This window comes from Trichechus manatus, unplaced genomic scaffold (genome assembly GCF_000243295.1).
Source record: "Trichechus manatus latirostris isolate Lorelei unplaced genomic scaffold, TriManLat1.0 scaffold00048, whole genome shotgun sequence".
NCBI lineage: Eukaryota > Metazoa > Chordata > Mammalia > Sirenia > Trichechidae > Trichechus > Trichechus manatus.
Genome location: NW_004443984.1, coordinates 870,856 through 882,522, shown reverse-complemented (window position 1 = coordinate 882,522; position 11,667 = coordinate 870,856). Strand labels below are relative to the sequence as shown.

The following is an 11,667-nucleotide window of genomic DNA, read 5'->3' as shown; positions in this document are numbered from 1 at the left end:
TTATATCCTGATACTTTGCTGAAATCTTCTATTAGTTCCAGTAGTTTTCTTGTAGATTCTTTGGGGTTTTCTTGTGTATAAGGTCATACCATCTGCAAATAGAGACACTTTTACTTCTTCCTTACCAATTTGGATGCCCTTTATTTCCTTTTCTAGCCTAATTGCTCTGGCTAGGACCTCCAGCACAATGTTGAATAAGAGTGATGATAAAGAGCATCCTTGTCTGGTTCCTGTTCTCAAGGGGAATGGTTTCAGACTCTCTCCGTTTAGAATTATGTTGAGCCAGAACTTTTTGACTCTAAATCTCAGCCTCTAGGTTAGGGCATTTCCTCCCTAGACAAGAATACAAATACCCAAATGTAGAGGTGGTTTGATTTTCTAGGTAAAGAATTACAAAGAAAATGATTCGTAGCACCACTTAAAAAGCCACTCCAACTGGTACTGTCTGTAAGGTACCTAGAGTTTTACACTTTATGCTTTTTTTTTTTTTTTCCAGATTGTTTCTTGGGACATTTGGTCTGTGAATGGTAGGGAGTCTAATGATCTCCACAGCCACCATTAACTGTCAATCTGGACAATTGATTCAACTAATTCAGGTGGTTATGGCGACTGACAGTAGCCCATAGCATGCTCCAGGAAATATTGTACCAAAAATAAAGAATATGATATTTGGGACAGGGGTGATGGATGGGAGATAGACGGAATGTGGATTTGCTTTAAACTGTAGCACTTTTACCAAATCACTGTAGGAGTGTTGCATATGTAAGCTGACAAACTGAGAAACAGGCTTTTTGTAACTCATATTGTTCTAGTTAGATTGTGTAGCCATCTGAAAGTTTGTTAGTAACCACGGCTGAAGAGGAAATTGGAAGGTGACATTTTATTTTATTTGTTGATGAATGTGGGGATAAGAGGAAACCTCAACTAAAATATGTTTATCTTTGCAGAAACATGCCAAGGGACAAGACTTACTTAAACAAGTATGTCAGCACCTCAATCTTTTGGAAAAAGACTACTTTGGTCTAGCTGTTTGGGATAATGGAACCTCTAAGGTGAGGAGACTGCTTGTGGTATGAGAAACTGACTAAAAAAGTTGGTTCAGTTCTTTTGTTGTTTTAAGAAAGCATTTATGCCTGCTTCTCTAAGTCACAGTGTACTTGGGGTTGTACCTGACTATTCTTGTTCCTCAATTTTTTTTGGTATTTTCTCTCAAGAATTAACATTTTAGAGAATAGACCATTGCTGGTGTGTTCTTTTATCACTGAGAGGAAGTATCTACTGTATATTTTTAAAAGGCAGAGAAAGTAAAGCAGTATGATGTCCTGAGTAGTAAATAGATACCAGTAAATAGATATAAGTAGTAAATAGATATTATGCAATTAGTCTTATATCTAGCATGTAGGAGGTTCATAATAGATATTGGTTGGATGGATGGTCTATAATTAACAAGTATGCCATAATTATATTACATTATAATTATATACGTATAATTGATATAGAATTATAATTTGAGAATGTTATAAAAGATAATAAAGTCTTGATATTACTGAAATAGTCATACAAGATTCTGACATTTTCTTCCAGCGTAAAGTTATTAACTTTTGAAGGAAGTAAAAGGGTGAGAGCATGAAGGAGGAAAGAAAGGTTGAAAAGTCAGGTATTTACCTCAGAACACTGAATTATTTCTTGGACAATTAAGTGAAAATTGCAAAAAATTAAACACAAAGTGTGTTTAAAACCTAATATGAAAACTTAGTTCACTTTAACAGACATTTGCAGGTGCTTTGCTCGGTGATATGGATAGACCTGTGAACAAAGTAGACATGGCCCCTGCCCTCTGGAGCTTACAGTTTAGTGTGAAGAAAACATTGATTACTGGTGCAATGAATGTTACACAAGAGGAAGTACAGGATGTCATGGAACGGTATTGCCAGGGAGGTCTACTCTGGGGAGATGATGCCTAAGCTAAGACCTGAAGGATAAATGGGCAAGCGAAGTGAAGAGAGAATGGCTTGTGTAAAGGCTGGGAGTTAAGAGAGTATCATTTAAGGACCCGAGAGCCATCTAGCCTGGCTGAAACATAGAGAATAATAGATGAATCTGGAGAGGTACATGGAGGCCAGGTCATGGAGAGAGAGCCTTGTACATAATGCGTTTAAGCCATTTTAGTTGATTCTTTCCCCAAGATGATTTCAATTTGTTAAGAAAAGCTGAGTGTCAATAGCCTTTAACAACTACAAACTCCATAGTTTAGGCTATTTGGGTTACATCAGGCAAACTAGCTAACATGGAATAACCTTTTGCCTAAACAAAATCTATTGATAGAATATACCTAGTAGCTACAGCAGTTTACAACAGTTTGCTACTTCTGTGGATGACTGTTGACACAAACAGAGAAACTATTGCTATCAGCACTGGATTAATATTTTTAGGGATTTACCTGTTACTCTGTCTCCCTAAAGGCTCAAGGCAGCTTGTACTAAAGCCTCTTCTTTCCATTAGCAAGGAAACATGGAAGGTAATTAAAAAACAGAATAATATCCACAAAATACAATGAAAAAAGCTTCTGCAACCATGAGCTAGAAAATTCTCTCATGAATCAAGGAAAATATTCTGAAAAGTATTTTATGTTATACAAACTCAGATAATTTTGATTCCTAGAAATTGAATGTTATTATTGTGAAAAAAACCAAGGTTAATTTGAGAATAATTGAGCCCTTGAATTTGACATGTAAATAAAATCACTAAGTACCTATTTATTTAATATAACTGGAAATACTTTTTCTATTAGCCAAGTATGCTTAAATTTCTAGGAGCTAGCTCAGCTAAAGACAGAGGAAATCCTATCTACTTGCAGTTGAGCTTCTAAGGCCCACACTAGGGACAAAAACTTCTTACCATTGTTCCTTAATGGTGGTTTTCACTATCTTACGTATTTTTTAATGAGCAAATATTAAATTGCTTTATTTATATTCATTTATATATTTATGTTGTTAAAAGCTGAATAGCAAAGCACAAACCTGGCTGTGTAAGAAAAGAACATTATTGCCCCACTCAGATAACATGTTTTAGGAAAAGAAGAGCTTATATATCTGAATCACAATCTGTCTTCAACTTCACGGGGAGTCTGTAAGAGCCCGTTCTGGAGAGGTCAGTGGGCAAATGAATCCTGAAGACACAGGGCTTATCATAGTCAGAGCATCTGGTAGGTCTGTAGAACGGGCCAGGTTCTTGCAGGATATCCAGCAGGAATATGGTCAGTGGGAATGGGCTACTCTGTGTTTTTCTGCTTCTAAGCTCATCATGGCAAACCTCAAGCTCTCAGGAATAGGTCAAAGCAGAGTTATTTCATTGGACTAAAACCAGAGTCCTTAACTGTTCCAAAAAGCAGGGCTTCTTAGCACATGGCCCAGGTGAGACTTGTATAAAAATGAATTTGGGGAAAGCTTTAGTATTGCTAGCATTGTCAGTTTAAAAGGCCAATGTAGTAGCAAAAGGCGTCTTGGTGATGACAGTCCTTCCTCAATATTTTGTCTCTTGAATCATACTGCTTCGGTCTGGATGGGTTGCTCGCTCTGCCTGCCTGTCTCGGTGGCTCTGGTACACAGCTGTCCCTGATATTTCCCACCACCATCATTCTGGGGATTTACTTTGCCTTTAACCTGTAATGTTTCTCCTGTTTCCTCTATCCTAGCTTTCCTTTGTGTTTTGGTAGAGCTCTATGAGTCAGAATCAACTCGATGGCAATAAGTTTGGTTTTTTTGGTTTTACTCTTGAGAAGTGGTATGTGAGATGTAATCTTTTTGAGACATTACATGTCTGGAAAATGTCACATTTGATTGTTAGTTTGGTTGGGTATAGAATTTTAGGTTTGAAATTATTTGCCTTCAAAATTTTGAAGGCATTGCGTCATTATCTTCTAGCTTCCAGTGTTGCTATTGAGAAATCCAAAGCCATTCTGATTTTTGATCCTTTGTATGACCGTTTCCCAACCCCCAGCCCCTTGTAGAATCAAGCTAGTATAATCTCTCTCTTTTTTTTTTTTTTGGTCTTTAGGGTTCTGAGATTTCACAGTGATGTACCTTTGTATTGGTTGATTTCAGTGATATACCTTTGTGTTGGTTGCTTTTCATCAGTTGTTCTGGGCTCATGTCTGTACTGCTTACCAGACTATGTATTTACTCAAGACTTCCTTGTCTAGCACATTGCCTAGCCTGAGTGTGGTAGGCACTCAATAAATGTTTGTTGAAAGAATGAGACATATTGTTCTACTTTAGAGAACAGCTTTGCCGTTTTTTAGTTGTGAATTAGATAAGTTACTTGTACCTCTGTTTCCTCATTAGTAAAATGGAAATGCTAATGAGAAAATCTATATAAAAGCATGCAGAATGGTGCCTGGCAAGTACTAAGCACTCAATAAAAGTTAACTATTATCATTTTTATTATGATAATATTATTATTTAAAAATGGAATGACCAACTAACCAAGGCCTTGGCTTAAAAAAAAAAAAAGATGTGTGTGTCATAATCTGGAGGTGCATTCTGGAACATCCTTTGGGTTGAATAATCTGATCTTTTTTCGTATAAAGAGTGTACTGCAGAATGGTGTACTGCTGCTTAAGAATGATGTATCTATCTAGATGATCTAACTCTATTTTAATTTACCATTCCTTGTATATCTACTGTCAATAAGCCAAATTTTCAGATAATACCTCTATTTAAGTATGTAGATATTAATGAAATTATTCAAATCTGTAAAGCAATTAATCAATCATTGTTAGTTATTTATCTAAGTTTTCTGTCACTCTGAAAATACAAAAGATACTAGAGTTATAAGGCCCTTCATTTTACAGATGAGAAAACCTGAAGTGTATAAAGGCTGAGTGGCTTCTTCAAAGTTACACAGTTAATTCCTGTAGCTTCTTGCCTGCTGCCCCTTCCTAAGTGGTTTTCTTCCTAGGACCTGGTTCAGTTTTTTATTCCTCTTTCCTTGATTTTTACATTTGATTTTTGTTTTTTTTTGGTCTTTGTTTCTTACCTACAGAATTAGTCCCTCATGTTGTGGAAAAAAATGTGAACCATAATACACTTAGAGATAAATGTTTTATCCTCTTACCATTCCCAGTCTCTAGTGTCTTCTTTTGGTGTATGTAAAGAATTGTCTTTAATATGTGTAACTTCTCTCCATAAGGGCTTCTGGATCTGTGTGTTTTGTTTATAGACAACTGGGTACCTTTCATGGGGTCGCCATGAGTCAGAATTGACTTGACTGGCAACTGCTTTAGTAAGGAGGAAGGTTAATTGACTTTTCCTCACATGGAATGGCTTACTGTCTGCATGATAACAGGCCTATTGTCAGACTGAGTCTGGTGAGAGAAGAGGAAAAGTGGTCAGAAGCAGACTTCTATTGCCCTGTGAGAGATTTATTGGCACAATGAATCCAAGTCTCTCCTGTTTTCTCCCTTTGATCTCTCTGTTTACTTCTCAGCTCTTTGTCCTCTCTCCATCCCTTAAATGTATGTGTTCCCCAAGAGTCTATTCTTAGTTTCTTTTTTTTCACTCTACTATATGCTTCCTGGAGCCCTGGTGGCACAGTGGTTAAGAGCTATAGCTGCTAACCAAGAGATCAGCAGATTCAGCTGCTCCTTGGAAACCCTGTGGGGCAGTTCTACTCTGTCCTATAGGGTTACTATGAGTCAGAATGGACTTGATGGCAGCGGGTTTGGGTTTGTTTTTTTTTTTGGTTTTATATGCTCCCTGGTGATTTTATCTACTTCCATTTTTTTTTCTATCACCAATATGAAGAAGGTGCCAAAATTTATATCTCTGGTCTAGATTTATCTTCCAGTACCAGATCTGCTTATCTATTGAAATATTCCACTTGGCCTACAGATTGGGAAAAAATTTGGGGCTATGACGTATCTGACAAAGGTCTAATCTCTAAAATCTATAGGAAAATCCAACACCTCTACAATAAAAAGACAAATAATCCAATTTAAAAATGGGCAAAAGATATGAACAGACACTTCACCAAAGAAGACACTGAGGCGGCTAACACACACATGAGGAAACGCTTGTGATCACTAGCCGTTAGAGAAATGCAACTCAAAACTACAGTGAGATATCGTCTTACACCAACGTTACTGGCATGATCCAAAAAACACAAAATAACAAATGTTGGAGAGTTTGTGGGGAAATTGGAACTCTTATCCACTGCTGGTGGGAATGCAAAATGGTACAACCATTTTGAAAATAATATGGCATTTCCTTAAAAAGCTAGAAATAGAAATACCAAACGATCCAGCAATCCCACTCCTAGGAATATATCCTGGAGAAATAAGAGGTGTCATAAGAATAGACATATGTACACCCGTGTTCATCGCAGCATTATTCACAATAGCAATAAGATGGAAACAACCTAAGTGCCCATCAGCAGATGAATGTATAATGAACTATGGTGCATACACAAAATGGAATACTATGCAACGATAAGGAGCAATGATGAATCTGCGAAACATCTCACAACATGAGTGAACTTGGAGGACGTTATGCTGAATGAAATAAGTCAATCACTAAAGGACAAATACTGTATGAGACTATTATAAAAACTCATGAAAAAGTTTACACAGAGAAAGAAACAATCTTTGATGGTTATGAGGGAGGGGGAAAACACTAACCTGACGATAGATAAGTGGTAACTTTGGTGAAGGGTATGACAGTACACAATACTGGGGAAACCAGCATAACTTGACCAAGGCAAAGTCATAGAAGCTTCATAGACACATTGAAACTCCCCGAGAGATGGAGCTATTGGGCTGAGGGCTGGGGACCATGGTCTTGGGGAACATATAGCTCAACTGGCATAGCATAGCTTATAAAGAAAATGTTCTACATCCTACTTTGGTGAGTAGTGTCTGGGATCTAAAAACTTGTGAGCGGCCATCTAAGATATCTCTACTGGTCCCACCTTGTCTGGAGCAAGGGAGAATAAAGAAAACCAAGGACACAAGGGAAAGATTAGTCCAAAGGACTAATGGACCACTAGTACCACAGCCTCCACCAGACTTGAGTCCAGTACAACCAGATGATGCCCAGCTACCACCACTGATTGCTCTGACAGGGATCACAATACAGGGTACCCGGACAGAGCTGGGAGAAAAATGTAGAACAAAATTCAAACTCACAAAAAAAAGACCAGACTTACTGGTCTGACAGAGACTGGAGAAACCCTGAGAGTATAGCCCCCAGATACCCTTTTAACTCAGTACTGAAGTCACTCCTGAGGTTCACCTTTCAGCCAAAGATTAGACAGACCTATAAAACAAACAATAACGCACATAGTTCAACCATGTATATGAGACTAAATGGGCACACCAGCCCAGGAGCAAGGACGAGAAGAAGGAGGGGAAAGGAAAGCTCGACAAATGGAAATAGGGAACCCAAGGTTGAGAAGGGGAGAGTGTTGACACATCGCAGGGCTGGCAACCAATGTCACAAAACAATATGTGTATTAATGGTTTAATGAGAAACTAATTTGCTCTGTAAACTTTCACCTAAAGCACAATTTAAAAAATTAATTAGTTAAGGAATTTCCACCATGAGTATACATTTTGTCCCAGGAAAATGAAAATTTTAATATAATTCTAGAAGAGTTTATGAAGTACAGGAAGAATAATCACTGCCAGAAGAATGTGACACATGAGATCACCAGCTTGGACAACAACAATATTATCTAATAAAAAGCATAATGAAAAAAAAAACATTCCACTTGGATTTCCAAAGATACTTAAATGTGTCATACACTCTATGAATATACCACAGTGTATTCATTCCACTGTTGATGGACATTTGGGTTGTTTTTAGTTTTTTGCAAATTTTTTCTTCCTCATTGTCTTAGATATCTAGTGCTGATATAACAGAAACACCACAAGTGGATGACTTTAACAAACAGAATTTATTCTCTCACAGTTTAGTAGGCTAGAAGTCTGAATTCAGGGTGTCAGCTCTAGGGGAAGGTTTTCTCTCTCTGTCAGCTCTAGGGGAAGGTCCTTGTCTCATTTCAACATCTGTGGGCCGGCATTCCTTGGAGACTTCCATGTGTCTTGGCATCAGCCTTCCCCTGGGTCTAGGAGGTTCTCAGCACAGGGACTCTGGGTCTAAAGGATGTGCGCCACTCTTCGTTCTTCTTTCTTGGTGGTAGTTAGGTCTGTCTTCTCTGCTTCTCTCTCTTTCTATCTCTTGTAAGATAAAAGGTGTGATTTGAGTAAGGTGGTGACTTGAGTAAGGGTGTGACTTGAGTAAAAGTGTGACTTGAGTCACACCCTTTTGTTAGGGTGTGGTCTGATACACCACACTCTAATCATGTCTCACTAACATATAGAGGTTTAGGATTTACAACAACACATAAAATGGAGGATAATTACACAATACCACAAAATGGAGGACAATTACATCAGATCATAAAATGGAGGGAACTTTAGGTTACTGTCTTAGTTTCCTAGGGCTGCCATAACAAACTGCCACAAACAGAAATTTATTGTCTCACAGTTTTAGAGACTAGAAGTCTGATTTCAGGGCATATGCAAGGCTATACTCTCTCTCTGTCGACTCTAGGGGAAGATCCTTCCTTGTCTTCTTTCAGCTTCCGGTAGCCCTGAATATTTCTTGACATTCCGTGGCTTGTAGACTGATACTTACATGGTGTCCTATTCCTGTGTGTCACTCTGTCTGCATGTTTCTTCTCTCCTAAGAAGGGCTTTAGGACCCACCCTACTCCAGTATGGCCTTAACTGATAAAAAAGAAAAACCCTATTTTCCCAAACAAGGTCATGTTCAGAGGAATAGGGGTTAATACTTCAACAGATGTTTTGGGGTGGGGGTAACAATTCAGTCCTTAACAGTTACCTTGAAAGACTCTCTTAAAAATAATGGGGTTGCTTCACTATGCTGGGGAGGTATCTGTTCCAAAGTGGTAGAAAGCAGTCTTCATTAAGAGTTCTAGATTACAGGGTATAAACCAAGGTTCTTATAGCTTTCACAAAACTTATCAGTTGATGCTTTTAAAGTCTTCCTTTGCCTTTGGACTTGAAAAAGCTTGTAATTCTTTAGTCTAAATAAGTGACTGAGGAGAAAACATCAAGGTTCCTCCCTTTCTGACAGGGCTTAAATAAGTGTGTACTTAATTTTTACATTATAAAAATAAACAGTTGCCATCGAGTCACCTCCAACTCATGATGACCCAATGTGTGTCAGAGTAAAACTGTTGCTCCATAGGATTTTCAGTGACTGGTTTTATGAAAGTAGATTATCAGTGCTTTCTTCTGAGGCACCTCTGGGTGGACTTGAGCCTCCAGCCTTTTAGTTAGTAGCCAAGTGCATTAACTGTTTGTACCACCCAGGGGTTCCTTTTACTCTATAGAGCAATTTTATCGTTAAGTGGTATTTATTAACATATTTCTTTATCTTCTGTGTTAATTGCAGGGAGGGGTACAATTATATAAAAGGAAACCAATTCATACTCTATGGCTTATTTTCTTTCTTTTTTTTAAAATTGTACTTTAGATGAAGGTTTACAGAACAAACTAGCTTCTCATTAAACAGTTAGTACACATATTGTTTTATGACATTTGGTTAACAACCCCATGACATGTCAACACTGTCCCTTCTCGACCTTGGGTGCCCTAGTACTAGCTTTCCTGTCCCCTCCTGCCTTCTAGCCCTTGCCCCTGGGCTGGTGTGCCCCTTTAGTCTCATTTTGTTTTATGGGCCTGTCTAATCTTTGGATGAAGGGTGAACCTCAGGAGTGACTTCATTACTGAGCTAAAAGGGTGTCTGGGGCCATACTCTCAGGGTTTCTCCAGTCTCTGTCAGGCCGGTAAGTCTGGTCTTTTTTGTGAGTTTGAATTTTGTTCTACATTTTTCTCCAGTTCTGTCTGGAACCCTCTGTTGTGATCTCTGTCAGAGCAGTCAGTGGTGGTAGCCGGACACCATCTAGTTGTACTGGACTCAGTCTGGTGGAGGCCATGGGAGTTGTGGTCCATAAGTCCTTTGGACTTTTCTTTCTCTTGTATCTTTAGTTTTCTTCACTGTCCCTTGCTTCCGAAGGGGTGAGACAAGTGGAGTATCTTAGATGGCTGCTCACAGGCTTTTAAGACCCCAGACGCTATTCACCAAAGTAGAATATAGAACGTTTTCTTTATAAACAAACTGTTATGTCTGTGGCTTATTTTCTGGTGACTATCTTCATATAACAATTGAAACAGTATATAATCAAACATAAAATTGTGATGTTCAAGCTCATTCCTTGGGTAAAGCAAATAGGATGGTCACCCTGTGCTTTGCCCTTGTTGGTAGAGGATGAGGAGGGGGCACCTTCCTCCTCTTTTCTAAATGCTATTAAAATTCAGTATTGAACCTTTTAGTGTAGGAAAGGGGTAAAGTTTGGGAGGAGGCATGAGAGGGGTTCCTGAGGTGCTGGTAATGTTATATTCCTTTATGTTCACTTTTATACATTATTGATCTATCTGCTTATGTTCTGTGTACTTTTCTGAATGTATCTTAGATTTCAATAAAAATGTCTTAAACAATTGAATTTAGAAATTTCTGTCTTTAGACATCTCCCAAGGGACATGTGAAAGATGTTAATGGTGAAGCTCTGTTCAAGTGCCATTATTTTGCATGGTCTGGCATGGGTTGAGGAGCCCTGCCCTAATGACATGCAGACTCTTAAGTGGGGTTGGAGAACAGTGAAAGGAGAGATTACTGTGGGCAAGAGTAGTCGGGGAAAATATAATAGTCGTTCATTCAGTAGACATTAACTGAGCACAAACCATATACCAGATGCACTACATAGAAAACCTGAAGGAGACCAGAGGCTCACAGGAAAAATAAAGTTTGGGTTATGTCAATTAATTCTGGCTTTATATCTTTGCTAGTCTTTGCAGAGTAACAGAAATGTCAAGTGCTATTTGCTGTTTGCTAAGAGCTTTACATATGTTAACTAATTTCATCTTCACAATAACTCTATGATATAGGCACTACTACTACTGCTAATATACTATTTTATAGATGAGGAAACTGAGGTACAGAGATACATTGCTTGAAGTCCCTCAGCCAGGAAGTAGTGGAGCCTGCTATTCAAGGCCACAGTCTGATTCTCTGTTTCTCTACTCAATATCACTATGCTATTTGAAATGCAAAGAATATTAAGAGAAATGTAGGTTGACATGGAGGCACTATTTGAAAATAGTCCGTGATCCTGCTTCTGGTACTCTGTTGTTTACATGTTTTGGAGCTCTGTGTGAATGCCTTTTCTTCTTTTTACAGACATGGCTGGATCCTGCCAAAGAAATAAGAAAGCAGATTTCTGGTAAGTGGATATGTCCCTTTTTACAGTTATTTCTTTCTTTTAGTTGGTCAGAGGATTTCCTGCTATTTTCTGACAGTGAGTCACTTTAGAATCATGACTATTGCATATGGCTATGAAGTTGAGATAAAACATTCCCCTGAAAGAAGGAAGCAGCAGAGGTAGGCAGATCTTGGTGATTGTTTTATAACCAGGCAAAGTTGGGGAATATAGGAGCAGCTGAGAGTAACAGAGGGTGAACAAGAACAAAGATGAGAAGAGTAAAAGGATATGGGAGTCAAGTCTGACAATGGTAGTGATCAA

General features: G+C 38.4%; 1 protein-coding gene across 13 annotated transcripts in view; it reads left to right on the top strand.

Annotated features, from left to right (window-relative positions):
- Positions 1-11,667, top strand: part of EPB41 (erythrocyte membrane protein band 4.1) — a 214,141-nt gene that overhangs the window by 103,433 nt on the left and 99,041 nt on the right. For all 13 annotated transcript variants that reach the window (XM_023732039.1, XM_023732041.1, XM_023732038.1 and 10 more), the window contains exons 4-5: positions 948-1,052; positions 11,325-11,367. In XM_023732039.1, the coding sequence (XP_023587807.1) occupies positions 948-1,052; positions 11,325-11,367 (148 nt within the window). The remainder of the gene's footprint in view (positions 1-947; positions 1,053-11,324; positions 11,368-11,667) is intronic.